This window comes from Salvelinus fontinalis, chromosome 32 (assembly GCF_029448725.1).
Source record: "Salvelinus fontinalis isolate EN_2023a chromosome 32, ASM2944872v1, whole genome shotgun sequence".
Lineage (NCBI taxonomy): Eukaryota > Metazoa > Chordata > Actinopteri > Salmoniformes > Salmonidae > Salvelinus > Salvelinus fontinalis.
In genome coordinates, this window is record NC_074696.1 from 21,669,295 (window position 1) to 21,685,077 (window position 15,783).

Sequence of the window (15,783 nt, forward strand, 5' to 3'; positions counted from 1 at the left end):
CATCATCTCAGGCATTATTTCCTCCTACTTTATGCTTCCAACTCTGTTTGAATCTGGGTTGATTGCCAATAGACTTTGTTAGCCCGCTGAGCTAAAGTCTAGGAGTTAGCTTGGGGAGCTATCGCAAGTCTTCAGATCTCAGACAAGATTACTCATCATGTGAGAGCAGCACACCGAACAACCTCTATGACATGTGCAGAAGCCAGTGGAGAAGTTCACTAGAAGTTCACTACTGTTTGGACAGGTAATTGTCATTCTACACTTGATCTCATTGCAAAATATTGAATTATAATAATTCAATAAAAATGTTACATACTGTACTTTCAGGAATCATAGCTTATGATAGGTAGGGATGTGGATATGATGCATGTATATACATTAGGTAAATTAATATAAAATATACATTTTCCATAGGAGTACAAAAAGCCAATGTAACTCATCATGAATCATCAGGTTGCAGTTTTACAGTGCTACGTCAGCTAGTGAGTTTACCCTAAAGTTACCCTCTCTCTCTTTACCTGGGGCTATGAGCTGTCAATCTCCTGTAACTCTTCGTGTTACAGCCCCTGTCCTGTTGACTATGAGCCATGCTATGCTAATCTGTCATATTTCATCCAAGCTTGACTCTTAACAAAATAACTTGTTTAATCAGATTATGGTATACAACTTTTCCAGTGATTAGGAATAGTTCTTAAGTAGCAGTGTTGACTAAGAGCCAGGAAGCTGTTTTCCCTCTCTAACGCTTTGTTGTTCTTCTAACCAAACTTTTCCAGAGGGTGAAAAAGTTACTTTCGCATGTGGAGATAACACATTCTTTTATGTTCACTTCCTGTGTGTGTGTACAGTACTTTGGATCAATATGTATCATCACGAGATTAATAGATTTTCCACAGATCTTATTCAGTACAGATCAAGATCAGGTCAAGAGTTTGATTCAGAGGGAGAAAGAGTTCATTGAGTGAGTGAGTGAGTGAGTGAGTGAGTGAGTGAGTGAGTGAGTGAGTGAGTGAGTGAGTGAGTGAAAGGAAGAAAGAGAGAAGGAGTCCAGTGAGACTACCCCTCTTGGACTGGCTCAGTCTCAGTTATGTGACTCCCCAGCCAGCCCACCCAAGTAGAACCCACTGATCTCTCCTGGCGATGACTGATGAGCACTCACCAGGAGGAAGAGAGGCTTATCATCGTCATCATCCCGGCAACAAAGCTTGGTGACACACACACTCTGACACACACACACTCTTTGCCTTCTGCAGCTGATGACCTGACAGGCTTGTTTTTCATGGCACACCTGGGACAACACAGACGAGCTCACCTGGGAAGACTCAGAGAGAGAGAGAGAGAGAGAGACAGAGAGAGAGAATGAGAACGAGAGAAAGAGAATGATAGAGAGAGAGGACCACAGGCTGAGAGTAAAATGCTGAATCACTCCTCCAAGTAGTATTTCAACAGCATAAATGTATACTACACAATACACAGCACAGCTATCCTAAACAATATTACAAGGTGACGATGTCTGCCATCAGCTCTAGCTAACAGTAGACTATTGACTCACATGAATCAAAGTAAACACCTACAATACAGCATGGCTGGAGAAACAACAGCACACAACATGTCTGCCTGTCTGTCTGACTGTCAAGATCTCTTAACAGCATTTTCACCACAATAATGATTATAAATATTTAGAGTGTTCAAGTATAGGAACGTTATTTATTTGTCCATCTGGTTTCTGCATTCTGAGTTGTAATCCAGGTTATATCACAACCGGCCCTGATTGGGAGTTCCATAGGCCAGCGCACAATCGGTCCAGCGTCGTCCAGGGTTTGGCCGGTGTAGGCCGTCATTGTAAAAAATAATTTGTTCTTAACTGACTTGCCTAGTTAAATAAAGGTTAAATAAAATAAATAAATTGTATTTCTATGTCGTGGTGAGAGGCTGAACTATCACTAGAAATGTGACAATGTTGACCTGACTGGGAATGTCCATTCTATTGTGCTAGTCATCCTTGTAATGGTGTGCGTATCTGGCTGCAGGGAAGTCAGGCGCAGGAGAGCAGAAATGGGTAGCAAACGGAGCCCTTTATTGAGGCGAACAAAACACGGCACTCAGAAAACTAAACACACACGAGTTACAATGATCCGCCGCAAACCAGCCTGGAGTACACATACATTTACATATAACAATTCCACACACAGACATGGGGGGAAACAGAGGGTTATATGCAAGACAAATAATGAGGGAATGCAAACCAGGTGTGTGGGAAAACAAGGCAAAACAAATGGAAAATGAAAGGTGGATGGACGATGGCTAGAAGACCGGTGACGTCGACCGCCGAACACCGCCCAAACAAGGAGAGGGACCGACCTCGGCGGAAGTCGTGACAATCCTGTTTCTTTGGAAACCTACCAACCATCCGCTGGGATCAGGAGAATGTTACTGTACTCTTTAGCTTTAAATCAGTCTGTCATGTGACCCGATCAGGTGTCTCTTTGTAGTCCTGTCAGCTCTGAGTTGAAAGGGTGTTAAGAGCATACTCAGTCTAGCACTCCCCAGACCACTCACTGTTGATATCTCTCTGTAGATGTCTGGAAGCGCTCCCCAAACTCTTGAGGGCCAGATATCTTACGCTCTCTGTCAGGTAAGAGGAATGAGCTGAAGATATGGACATGAGTACCCATGAAGGGCCTCTGTGCAAAGTACCCTCTCATGCAGACACACACGTGTGCCTACACACACACACACACACACACACACACACACACACACACACACACACACACACACACACACACACACACACACACACACACACACACACACACACACACACTTTCAATCTCATTCATCAGTTACACTGGGGCCAAAAGAACATAACTCTTCCTGCATGTGACATTTATTTCTCTCAGTGTCGCTGCCAGTTACTGTGCCACGTCATTACGGAACTAAAATGTCCGTTTCTTCAGATGAGGTGACAAAACCAACACTTCTCACTAATGAGGGAAAATCCTACAGGTGCCAATGAAGAGAAAAGGAAAAAGACTTAAACTAAAAGCATTTATAGATCTGTTAAGATCTAGACGTTTTGAAGTTGTGAGGATAATGATGAAAAAATGTCTTAGGAAAAGATCCCTGTGTTGCATTTTATAGCCTGGGTTGAGGCTTGAACATACTCTATGTAAGGGAGAGTACATTCAGCATCACTCCGTCAAGGGAAATGCATGTATAGTATTCTTTCTAACAATTATGTCTACATATATTTCAGGATGTTGTGTATCTCTGGAGTTAATCGGAATTAGAGGTCGACCGATTATGATTTTTTAACGCCGATACCGGTACCGATTATTGGAGGACCAAAAAAAGCCGATACCGATTAATCAGACAATTTATATATATATATTTGTAATAATGACAATTACAACAATACTGACTGAACCCTTTTATTTTAACTTAATATAATACATACATAAAATCAATTTAGTCTCAAATAAATAATGAAACATGTTCAATTTGGTTTAAATAATGCAAAAATACAGTGTTGGAGAAGAAAGTAAAAGTGCAATATGTACCATGTAAGAAAGCTAACGTTTCAGTTCCTTGCTCAGAACATGAGAACATATGAAAGCTGGTGGTTCCTTTTATTAACATGAGTCTTCAATATTCCCAGGTAAGAAGTTTTAGGTTGTAGTTATTATGGGAATTATAGGACTATTTCTCTCTATACCATTTGTATTTCATATACATTTGACTATTGGATGTTCTTATAGGCACTATAGTATTGCCAGCCTAATCTTGGGAGTTGATAGGCTTGAAGTCATAAACAGCGCACTGCTTGAAGCATAGTGAAGAGCTGCTTGCAAACGCAGGAAAGTGCTGTTTGAATGAATGCTTAATATAATAAACACACAGAAATGCGAGCCTTAGGTCATTAATATGGTCAAATCCGGAAACTATCATTTCGAAAACAAAACCTTTACTCTTTCTGTGAAATACGGAATCGTTCCGTATTTTATCGAACGGGTGGAAACCCTAAGTCTAAATATTGCTGTTACATTGCACAACCTTCAATTGTTATGTCATAATTATGTAAAATTCAGGCAAATTAATTACGGTCTTTGTTAGCAAGAATTGGTCTTCACACAGTTCGCAACGAGCCAGGCGGCCCAAACTGCTGCATATACCCTGACTCTGCTTGCACAGAACACAAGAGAAGTGACACAATTTCCCTAGTTAAAATAAATTCATGTTAGCAGGCAATATTACCTAAATATGCAGGTTTAAAAAATATATACTTGTGTATTGATTTTAAGAAAGGCATTGATGTTTACGGTTAGGTACATTGGTGCAACGACAGTGCTTTTTTCGCAAATACGCTTTTGTTAAATCATCACCTGTTTGGCGAAGTAGGCTGTGATTCGATGATAAATTAACATGCACCGCATTGATTATATGTGTAACGGCAGTCCTCCTCCTCTTCATCAGAAGAGGAGGAGTAGTGATCGAACCAAGGCGCAGCGTAGTGAAATGACATGATTTATTGAACACGACAGAAAACAAACTAAACTTGCATAAACAAACAAACAAACAAAACAAATAAACGATGCAGACAGACCTGAACGACGAACTTACATATAACGTGAAGAACGCAATGAACAGGAACAGACTACATAAAACGAACAAACAGTCCCGTATGGTGCAAACATATACACAGAAACAGGAGACAATCACCCACAACGAACACTGTGAAAACGCCTACCTAAATATGACTCTTAATTAGAGGAACGCCAAACACCTGCCTCTAATTAAGAGCCATACCAGGCAACCCAATAAACCAACACAGAAACAGAAAACATAGAATGCCCACCCAAACTCACGTCCTGACCAACTAACACATAACAAACTAACAGAAATAGGTCAGGAACGTGACATAACCCCCCCCCCATAAGGTGCGAACTCTGGGCGCACCAGCACAAAGTCTAGGGGAGGGTCTGGGTGGGCATCTGACCACGGTGGTGGCTCAGGCTCTGGACGAGGTCCCCACCCCACCATAGTCAATCCCAGCTTACGTTTACCCCTTATCATGACCACCCTCTTATTTCCCCCACCTAATTTAAGGGGCAACACCAAGATAAAGTCCAGCTCCGGGACAAGGTAGCTCAGGATAAAGAGGTAGCTTAGGATAGAGGGGCAACTCCGGACTGAAGGGCAGCTCCGGACAGAGAGACAGCTCTGGATAAAGAGGTAGCTTAGGATAAAGAGGTAGCTTAGGATAGAGGGGCAATTCCGGACTGAAGGGCAGCTCCTTACAGAGAGACAGCTCTGGACTGAGGGGCAGTTCTGGATTACTAGCCGCTTCTAGCTGAGGGGCAGCTCATGGCTGACTGACGGCTCTGGACGCTCATGGCAGGCTGACGGCTCTGGACGCTCATGGCAGGCTGACGGCTCTGGACGCTCATGGCTCTCTGACGGCTCTGGCTGCTCATGGCTCGCTGACGGCTCTGGACGCTCATGGCTCGCTGACGGCTCTGGACGCTCATGGCTCGCTGACGGCTCTGGCTGCTCATGGCTCGCTGGCGGCTCTGGCAGATCCTGTCTGGTTGGCGGCTCTGGCAGATCCTGTCTGGTTGGCGGCTCTGGCAGATCCTGTCTGGTTGGCGGCTCTGGCAGATCCTGTCTGGTTGGCGGCTCTGGCAGATCCTGTCTGACGGGCGGCTCTAGCGGCTCCTGTCTGGCGGGCGGCTCTAGCGGCTCCTGTCTGGCGGACGGCTCTAGCGGCTCCTGTCTGGCGGACGGCTCTGTAGGCTCATGGCAGACGGGCGGCTTTGCAGGCTCATTGCGGACGGATGGCTCAGACGGCGCTGGGGAGACGGATGGCTCAGATGGCGCTGGGGAGACGGATGGCTCAGATGGCGCTGGGGAGACGGATGGCTCAGATGGCGCTGGGGAGACGGATGGCTCAGATGGCGCTGGGGAGACGGATGGCTCTGGTCGGATAAGGCGCACTGTAGACCTGGTGCGTGGTGCCGGAACTGGAGGCACCGGGCTAAGGACACGCACCTTCATGCTAGTGCGGGGAGCAGGGACAGGGCACACTGGACTCTCAAAGTGTACTCTACACCTGGTGCGTGGTACCGGCACTGGTGGCACCGGGCTGAGGGCAAGCACATCAGGATTAGTACGGGGAGAAGAAACAGTGTGTACAGGGCTCTGGAGACGCACAGGTGGCTTAGTGCGTGGTGCCGGAACTGGAGGCACCGAACTGGATACACGCACTACAGGGAGAGTGCGTGGAGGAGGAACAGGGCTCTGGACACGCACTGGTAGCCTAGTGCGTAGTGTAGGCACTGTAGGTACTAGGCTGGGGCGGGGAGGTGGCGCCGGAAATACCAGACCGTGCAGGCATACTGGCTCTCTTGAGCATTGAGCCTGCCCAACCTTACCTGGTTGAATGCTCCCAGTCGCCCAACCAGTGCGGGGAGGTGGAATAACCCGCACCGGGCTATGTAGGCGAACCGGGGAAACCATGCGTAAGGCAGGTGCCATGTATGCCGGCCCGAGGAGACGCACTGGAGACCAGACGCGTTGAGCCGGCCTCATGACACCTGGCTCAATGCCCAATCTAGCCCTACCAGTGCGGGAGGTGGAATAACCCGCACCGGGCTATGCACACGTACAGGAGACACCCTGCGCTCTACTGCGTAACATGGTGTCTGCCCGTACTCCCGCTCTCCACGGTTAGCCTGAGAAGTGGGCGCAGGTCTCCTACCTGCCCTTGGCCCACTACCTCTTAGCCCCTCCCCCCAAGAAATTTTTGGGTTTTACTCACGGGCTTTTTTGGCTTCCGTGCAAGACGTGTCCCCTCATAACGCAGGTTCCTCTCTCTCTTTTCCTCAGCTCTCCGAACTGCCTCCAGCTGTTCCCATGGATGGTGATTCACTTTAGCCCATGGTCCTTCTCCGTTAAATACTTGCTCCCAACTCCACAAGTCCTGTATACTCTCCCGTTGCTCGAAATTACGCTGCTTGGTTCTGGATTGGTGGGTGATTCTGTAACGGCAGTCCTCCTCCTCTTCATCAGAAGAGGAGGAGTAGTGATCGAACCAAGGCGCAGCGTAGTGAAATGACATGATTTATTGAACACGACAGAAAAACAAACTAAACTTGCATAAACAAACAAAACAAATAAACGATGCAGACAGATCTGAACGACGAACTTACATATAACGTGAAGAACGCAATGAACAGGAACAGACTACATAAAACGAACAAACCGCAAACAGTCCCTTATGGTGCAAACATATACACAGACACAGGAGACAATCACCCACAACGAACACTGTGAAAACGCCTACCTAAATATGACTCTTAATTAGAGGAACGCCAAACACCTGCCTCTAATTAAGAGCCATACCAGGCAACCCAATAAACCAACACAGAAACAGAAAACATAGAATGCCCACCCAAACTCACGTCCTGACCAACTAACACATAACAAACTAACAGAAATAGGTCAGGAACGTGACAATATGCAACGCAGGACAAGCTAGATAAACTAGTAATATCATCAACCAGGTGTAGTTAACAAGTGATTATGTTAAGATTGATTGTTTTTTATAAGATAAGTTTAATGCTAGCTAGCAACTTACCTTGGCACCTTGCTGCACTCGCGTAACAAGTGGTCAGCCTGCCACGCAGTCTCCTCGTGGAGTGCAATGTAATCGGCCATAATCGGTGTCCAAAATGCCGATTACCGATTGTTATGAAAACTTGAAATCGGCCCTAATTAATCGGCCATGCACAATTCAACACAATCACAATCACTTTTTTGTCTTTTAATAATTTTAAGCAGATGCTCTGCTTTTATGACACCGCACTCCAAAAAGTAAGTCCTGCAGCTTTGTCTTTGTCTTATCTTGATTATTGTCCAGTTGTGTGGTCGAGTGCTGCAAGGAAAGACCTAGTTAAGCTGCAGCTGGCCCAGAACAGAGCGGCACGTCTTGCTCTTCATTGTAATCAGACGACTGATATAAATACTATGCATGTCAGTCTCTCGTGGCTACGAGTTGAGCGACTGAGTGCATCACTTCTTTTTATAAGAAACATTGTGTTGAAAATCCCAAATTGTTTGCATAGTCAACTTACACAACTCTGACACACACGCTTACCCCACCAGACATGTCACCAGGGGTCTTTTCACAGTCCCCAAATGCAGAACAAATTCAAGAAAGCTCATCTCATGTTGCTCAAATAAACAGCAAAAAATATATATATTTTTCATAATTTCATAATTAATCAACTTTTTTTTTAAACGTCAAAAATCCTGTGTTTCTATGTCAAACGGTTTTCTTATATTTCAGTCTTCTGTGATGTGTATAACATGTGATGTACTGTATACAAACTCAAAATGTAATACAGTACATTTCAACTCTATATCTGTCACGCCCTGACCTTAGAGATCCCTTTAATTCTCTATTTGGTTAGGTCAGGGTGTGACTAGGGTGGGCAATCTATGTTTTCTATTTCTTTGTTGGCCGGGTATGGTTCCCAATCAGAGGCAGCTGTCTATCGTTGTCTCTGATTGGGGATCATACTTAGGCAGGCTTTTTCCACCTGTAGTTTGTGGGATCTTGTTTTTGGTACTGTGCTGTTTAGCCCTACTAGACGTTACGGTTCGTATTTGTTGTTTTTTCGGTGTTCATTTAATAAATTAAAATGTACGCCTACCACGCTGCACCTTGGTCCGATCCCTCCATCGACGAACGTAACAATATCTGACATGGTACAGATGTCTTCTTTTTTGTAAGCCCATAACCATGTGTGTGAGGTGTATACTTTTGCTTCCAAGTAGAAAGACTACCAAGAAACACTGTTTGACCCTGATTTAGCCCACTGCAGTAAAATGTTAATTATTAATAAAATACTTGTTTAAGTGCATTTTTTATTATCCCAGTGTTAGGTGTTGGGCTTCTACTCAGACCCTCAAAAGGTTATATTGTAGTAGTTGTCCCAGTGAGGCAATGATGTCAGACTGAAGGGAGAAAATGTATATTTCATAATTCATATGAAACCTGAGAGACAAAGGGTGATGAGGGCATGGGATAGAGCCAGCTGTCACAACATGGATAAACCACTCATATAATGTTAAATAAAATTAATCATTAGAACAGGGTGAAAACTAAATCTACACTGCACTTCTAAGCTCTGGCTTCAAGTCAATTTGGACACTGGATTTTCTCCTGAATTTACATATGAGGTCAACTGCCATTATATTCCACCAATTTCAGTTTTAAGATTTGATCTTTTAGAAACGGAAACACAGGGACCTCCACTGGGCTGTAGTCTACCAATCACAGACTGTCTTTGTCTAGCAGGGCAGATTCTGTACGGTCTGGATGAACATATCCTTGTGTAACATCCTGCAGGAATTAGAATCAGGTGTGAATCCCAGAGATTAAACTCCTCTCTCTCTCTGAGAATTAGGCAGCCATTTCCTGACACCCTGGCTATTGGTTTCAGAATCAGAACACACATGGAGACCGCCCGGGTCGCCGTCCAACAAGGCTCTGGCCAAATGTTGTGCACTAAATACTTTAAACAGGGGTGCCATTCTGGAAGTAGTCATTTTATTTTGACTACGACCAATATGCTCTGTGCTGTGCAAAATGGATATGATGTTTGGTTGCGACGAGATGGATTAATGGAGTGTTGCTGTGACGGATCATTTTTCCCATCAGTGTCAGATCAGTGTCAGATCATGGAAGCTGCTAGCCCATGTATCCTCATGTATACTATTGGTGATGGGGAGGATTAGCCTTGTAGTGGCATTGGCTCTAAATGAGACACTGGTTTGGCAGCCAGCCTGGTAATAGCAGATAACTATATCATAATTAATTGGGCCTCATTATAATGGATCGTTACCACATGGACCCAGCTCAGTTCATCTCCAACACCCACCTGCCCAGCACCCGGCTGGGGTGAGAAGGTCACCATCTACCCCCTACCATCATATCAACCACCTGGTTGAGTTCAGTTGGGCACACCATAGAAAAGGAAACCAAAAGATTGGAATAGTATGAAGTCCAAGTAGTCCGTCCCTGATTTAGTTTTTGTTTCTTCTGGCGCTAATGAACATGACCCTGGTTTCTCAGGTATAGGTTCTGGAGGTAGAAAGTAGAAAGGTGCGTCACACTTCCTGGGAAAGGATTCAATGCAGTTCTATCAGTGTGAGACATCAGACTACAACAGGATATGGAGTTCTGTACAAGTCAGTATAACAAGATTACAAGGCTGAGCCTCAGAAGTGCTTCCATAAGCATGTAATTATGCTTCATAGTCCTACACAGAGCCAGGGTTGAACAGAGAGAGAGAGAGGAGAGAGAGAGAGAGAGAGAGGGGATGTGGTGGGGCCAGTAGTGTGGAGATTGAAACACTGGCAGGCTAGGATGTGATGAGAGGGTATAAGTTACAAATTGCATGCTTCAAGATTAAAGAGAGATAGAGGGAGAGAGAGAGGGGGGAGAGAGCGAGAGGGAGAGAAAGAGAGGGGAGAGAGAGAAGAAAGAATGAGTAAGTAATATGATTGCAGAGTGTCGGACAATGTCTATAATTTTTTAACGGCATCCTATTGACTGCAAATACGAGTTTATTGTAAGAGCATTTTTTACAGCGTGTTTGTGGTAGTTACAATTCAAATTAAATGTAGATGGTCCTATAGCATCACTGCTACTCAGGAAGAGAATGTGTTGTCAGGGATAATTAAAGAGAGGAAGTTTTACAAGCCTTGTATTATTGTGTCAATAACACAAGCTCTGCTCTGAGATTCACAGACATGATTTCCCTATGCTTCTTCCACCTTATGGTACGCACCACTCTGAGGCTGTCAGTTTTAGAACCACTCTCCACACTCTACTTGCACTACAAGTACTAAATACATAGCTTTCATGGTAATACAATGAAGGGGTATCTGATACAGTCATGTATGTTAACATGTAGCTCCTGACTGGAACATGCCCAGTAGCCTGAAGGAGAGAGGATTCCTGCACAGAGTACAGTTTCTATTACACTCAATCGGACATTTCATCACTGACTAATGCTTCTGTTGTTACTGACTTCCTGTGAAGTTTTAGCTCCTCTGTCTGTGGCCTCGTGCTCAAGGCATTTAACTACTAATGATTAAAGCACAATTTATTGACAAGTAAATAAATTGTTATTGTACAAATAATTAAAGAAAAGTCATTTTTTATATTAAATCACTGATTTAATCACAGTAGACAATATTTATTTGATTATCCAAAGGCAAAACTTTTGAGACACAATTTGTCCGGAAAGTGATTACATGGAATGTAGCAAATAGAAAAAAAAGATGACCTTATTTCTATTAAGTTTAGCTATCTCCGTACAAAAATATATTACATTGTCATAGTAATCCGTTACATACTTTGAAAAGTAATTATAGACGTGGCCGATGTACCTAGTGTAACTTTATGAACAAATGCACAATCACCCTATTACGGGCAAGGTCATTAAGATTAAAGGCATCATTACGTGTTCCACAAAGAAATGGTGATATACCTGATCAAGTGTATTTGTGGCCTATGCTATGTAGGAAAACAAACACTTTGAAAACAAGGATAGCAGAATACAGGAGTAATAACAGGATACTTGACCAGAAAAACCCTGTGGCATTTCACGGAGGCTCGTCACGACATCAGCTCTCTGAGATACATTGGTATTGAACATGTTAAGACTCCTAGGAGGGGGTGAGATACTGATCATCTATTACTGAGAAGAGAATTGTATTGGATTCACCGTTTTTGTACCATGTCTCCTGAAGGTCTGAACCAAGAGTTTGATATCAGAACATTTCTTACATGAATTTGTCACTGTGATTTGTCATGCCTTCCAGGTCTCCTACTTGGTCATTTTGTACATATATATTATTTCTGGAACTACTATATGTGCGCGTCTCATTGATATCAAATGATTAGATATGCACAAATTGTTTTTGCACCCACCATGCGTCATGTGCTTATTTGGTCATGTGAGGTGAAATGTGTGTATTTTGGGAAGTGAGCACTCAGTCTGTTTGACCAGAAGAAGATCTGTTTGGGATGGAAACGTTGTCAGTAAAGCTGTGAAGTGGGAGCTTTAACAGTGTGAGGGCCTTCTTGTTCTAGACTAGCATACTTTGAAAAGTAACACAAAGAGTATAGAATCACTATTTATATACATACTATGCCATTTTATGTTATTATAAACATTACTATTTGGACAACATACTCAACTGTTGATAGGAACACTTCATCTCACGTTGTCTAATGTGGTTCTTGTACTATTTAAACGAGTCTCATTCTATCACATACAAAAACACATACATTTACAAACACATCCACAGTGGTCAATATTTGGCAAACCAGTTGCACTGTCTGAAGAATCATTGCATAGCCTTCTCCATATAGCTACTTTAAACATAGCGAACACATTGGCTCCATCTAAGCAAAACTAGTGTCTGTTGGTATTGCAGTTGTTTCTGAAGTGGGGACACAGAGAGGCCTTCCATCCCCTCAGAGGTGTACAGAGCCCCCCTGACCAGACGTCTCCGTTCAGTCATTTTTAGGCTGTTCTTCAGCCCAGTCCTCCTGCCCAGAACGTCCATTCTTCCCTTCCTTTCCCTTCCTCCTCTTGGGCACCTGGGGTGTGGAGCTCTGCCCCCGGGCCTGCCCAACCTCCACCTCTGACTTCCCATTCCCTGAGTCATTGTTCTGCCTGGAGTAGCGTTTACACTTGCAGGAAGTAACCACAGTGATCTTGTAGGTCCTGGAGCTTCCGTTCTGACACTGCAGTCTGATGCGCTGGGTGCGGGTACGGTCGATGACGCAACGCCACTCCTGGGCCTCCCTCCGGCTCCAGAACTTTCCGGTGTAGCCGGGGCCGGAGCCAATCCAGTTGGGCAGTAGGTGGGAGGGGAGACACTCCCCAGCACACACCAGCTCCTTGACCGGGTTCAGGCTGGTGCACTGGCCGTCTGATATGTACTTGGTGGAGCGCAGCTCTCTGCAGCCCACCTGGCTCTGCGCCTGGCCCTGCTCTGTGACAGAGCGAGAGAGAGTGTTACCTTCTGTCAGATACATATTGTCAAAAACTAATCTTGCTGTCAAACTTCTAGGCAGAAAATGTAGTAATCCCAAAAATGTAAATATAAATCAAACGCTCCTCAAATGATAATGACATGCAAATACTTGAAAGTATTTTAGGTGTGTTTGATTTATTTTGGAGTTGCATTTGGGATTATTCTATGTAATACTCTTAAAGATTAGTTTTGACAGTTCAACAATAACTGTGGCATGGTCAGGGTAATCTGATGTGCAGCATGAGTTAACAAGAGGTCCAACACAAGTTACAATAGCTTGAACTTTTAACTTTTCTCCCATTCAAACACTCAAGTATCCCATTCAAGTCTGTGATTCAACTTTAGTTTATTTAACTCCCATTTTTGTCTGTGGAAAATGTGCCCATATACAGAATTATATAATTCCAATACTATATAATCAATACTTTAGCAATATACATATTGACCTTTTGCTAAATGACACTTGTAAACTGGTTTCCCCACAGTCAGAATCAGTGAATACAATGAATCTGTTTGGTCCACTATGAATTGTTGAATTAATCAATTTAGAATGTGCATAAAAATGCAACTCACCTTTCCTCGCATCGCTGGTCAAACGTCTTCCTCCGTTGCGTGCTTGATTCATTGATACATTACTACTCGGTGTATCCTGGACCGTACTTATCAACTGAGCGTTTAACGTTTCCGTGGCGCCGTTCTTGACACCTTGACAGCTTCTTATCAGAAGGCAAAATAGCGCAAGCTGGTACCCACTCGTGGTAAGAAGCATCTCTGCACCTCACCGTAGGCACTCGGCAGGCAGGTAGGTAGAGAGTGAGAGAATGTATGTGCCGCGATCTAAAGGAGGAATTAGGTCGTTATGATGTTACTTTACCTGTTGTTCAGTCGCTTATATACCCGCCTCTTGTTTTGCCACAACATCTTAGTGCGTACATTTTCTGAATGACCTAGGCGTTTTCACTCATAGCCACGCCCACAAAAGCAAAGGGCAGCGCGTTTTTTACAGTTTGTTTACTCCTCCAAGTACTGTGTACATAGGCTACCAGTCAGTTGAGTCAACACATAGACAATTAATAGATGTTTCTGTCAATATAGTTTGATGAACGTTGCTGTCCTCTAAGGATAGGCCAGTGGATAAAACATGATCAACACCTATATAAAGGCTTATAATAAACTAGCAATAATACTGGTTTGTTGACCATCAGGTAACTGTGTGTAAATAATGTATTAATTATTGAATTAATGTATGCAAATCATAAGTAGAGAATCAAAGAGTGCCACATGCCAGAGGCATATCCTTTGATACTCTATTTCATGATGATCTGTAAGTTTATAGTTAACATTTTATTCCATTTCTGAACGGATTGATTTGGCTTAGCAAGGAAGCTCAGCTTGAGACCCTGCAGTCAGACCAGGTGAGTACTTAGCTCTGGTCCAGGGCGATAGTGTGCGTTCCTAGCGGATAGTGGACCAAAGCTAGTGATTACTGTAGTTCTCATGTTGTGTTCTCTCATCCAGGGATCTCTCCATCTCTGCAGTTCAGGTGCTTCAGGTAAGCTCACCAACATGATGTATGATGCATTACCCAAATCAGAGAATAAGACAAACGTTTAGATCTCCTCCTTCATCCCTCCATCCACCCATTCATCCTGCCGACTCCTTGCCCCTATGAACCAGAGTGTCTGTTTTCACTCCTTTCCCAGGCCTGCCCTGACAATGAATTCACCCAACGTCTCCTCAGCTATGTCCCCTCCTTTGATAAGAGTGAAAATAAATCCACTGTAAAACTGTCCAGGCTCATGCCATATTGTTAAACAAGTAGCTTTTCTTTTTCATATCTTATTTCTTCTTTCTTTTTAAAAGCCCCGCTGTCCAAACAATCTCCTATTACCCCCAAAAAGCAATGTTAGTCATACTGTCTGGAAGAAGGGGAGGGGATGGATGAGGCTGAGGGGAAACTGAGAAGAGGGAACCTGGGGGCTTAAAAGAGGACTATCAAAGTTATATGATACCATGACGCGGGCAGCATTCGCACATTTATACATCTCAAAAACCGGAAATTTGAGATCAATCCTTTTATGCTTCTGTGAGTGACATGACATATAGATGAGGAGAGAGGGATAATAGAGGGGGAAACAGGGGGATGGGGGGGATGGCGAAACAGGGGGGATGTGGAGGATGAGGAAACAGAGGGGATGTGGAGGATGGGGGACTAGTGAGTTATGGCTCTATTGACAGACAGGCAACATGACAGCACCATGCTCGTTAGTTAGCTGGCCCCTATGAGCAGCAGCCACACACACACTATGAGCAGCAGCCACACACACACACACACAATGAGCAGCAACCACACATACACACTATGAGCAGCAACCACACATACACACTATGAGCAGCAACCACACACACACTATGAGCAGCAACCACACACACACACTATGAGCAGCAACCACACATACACACTATGAGCAGCAACCACACATACACACTATGAGCAGCAGCCACACACACACTATGAGCAGCAACCACACACACACACTATGAGCAGCAGCCACACACACACACACTATGAGCAGCAGCCACACACACACACACACTATGAGCAGCAACCACACACACACACTATAAGCAGCAACCACACATACACAATATGAGCAGCAACCA

At 44.1% G+C, this 15,783-nt stretch overlaps 1 protein-coding gene across 1 annotated transcript; it reads right to left on the bottom strand.

Moving 5' to 3' along the window:
- Positions 1-11,286: 11,286 nt before the first annotated feature.
- LOC129830543 (sclerostin domain-containing protein 1-like) lies at positions 11,287-14,053 on the bottom strand. Its single transcript, XM_055893111.1, has 2 exons — positions 13,693-14,053; positions 11,287-13,077 (listed from the first exon to the last, which is right to left on the bottom strand). Exons 1-2 carry the CDS (start codon positions 13,886-13,888, stop codon positions 12,593-12,595), a joined length of 681 nt encoding a protein of 226 aa, XP_055749086.1. The 5' UTR covers positions 13,889-14,053; the 3' UTR covers positions 11,287-12,592.
- Positions 14,054-15,783: the final 1,730 nt, after the last annotated feature.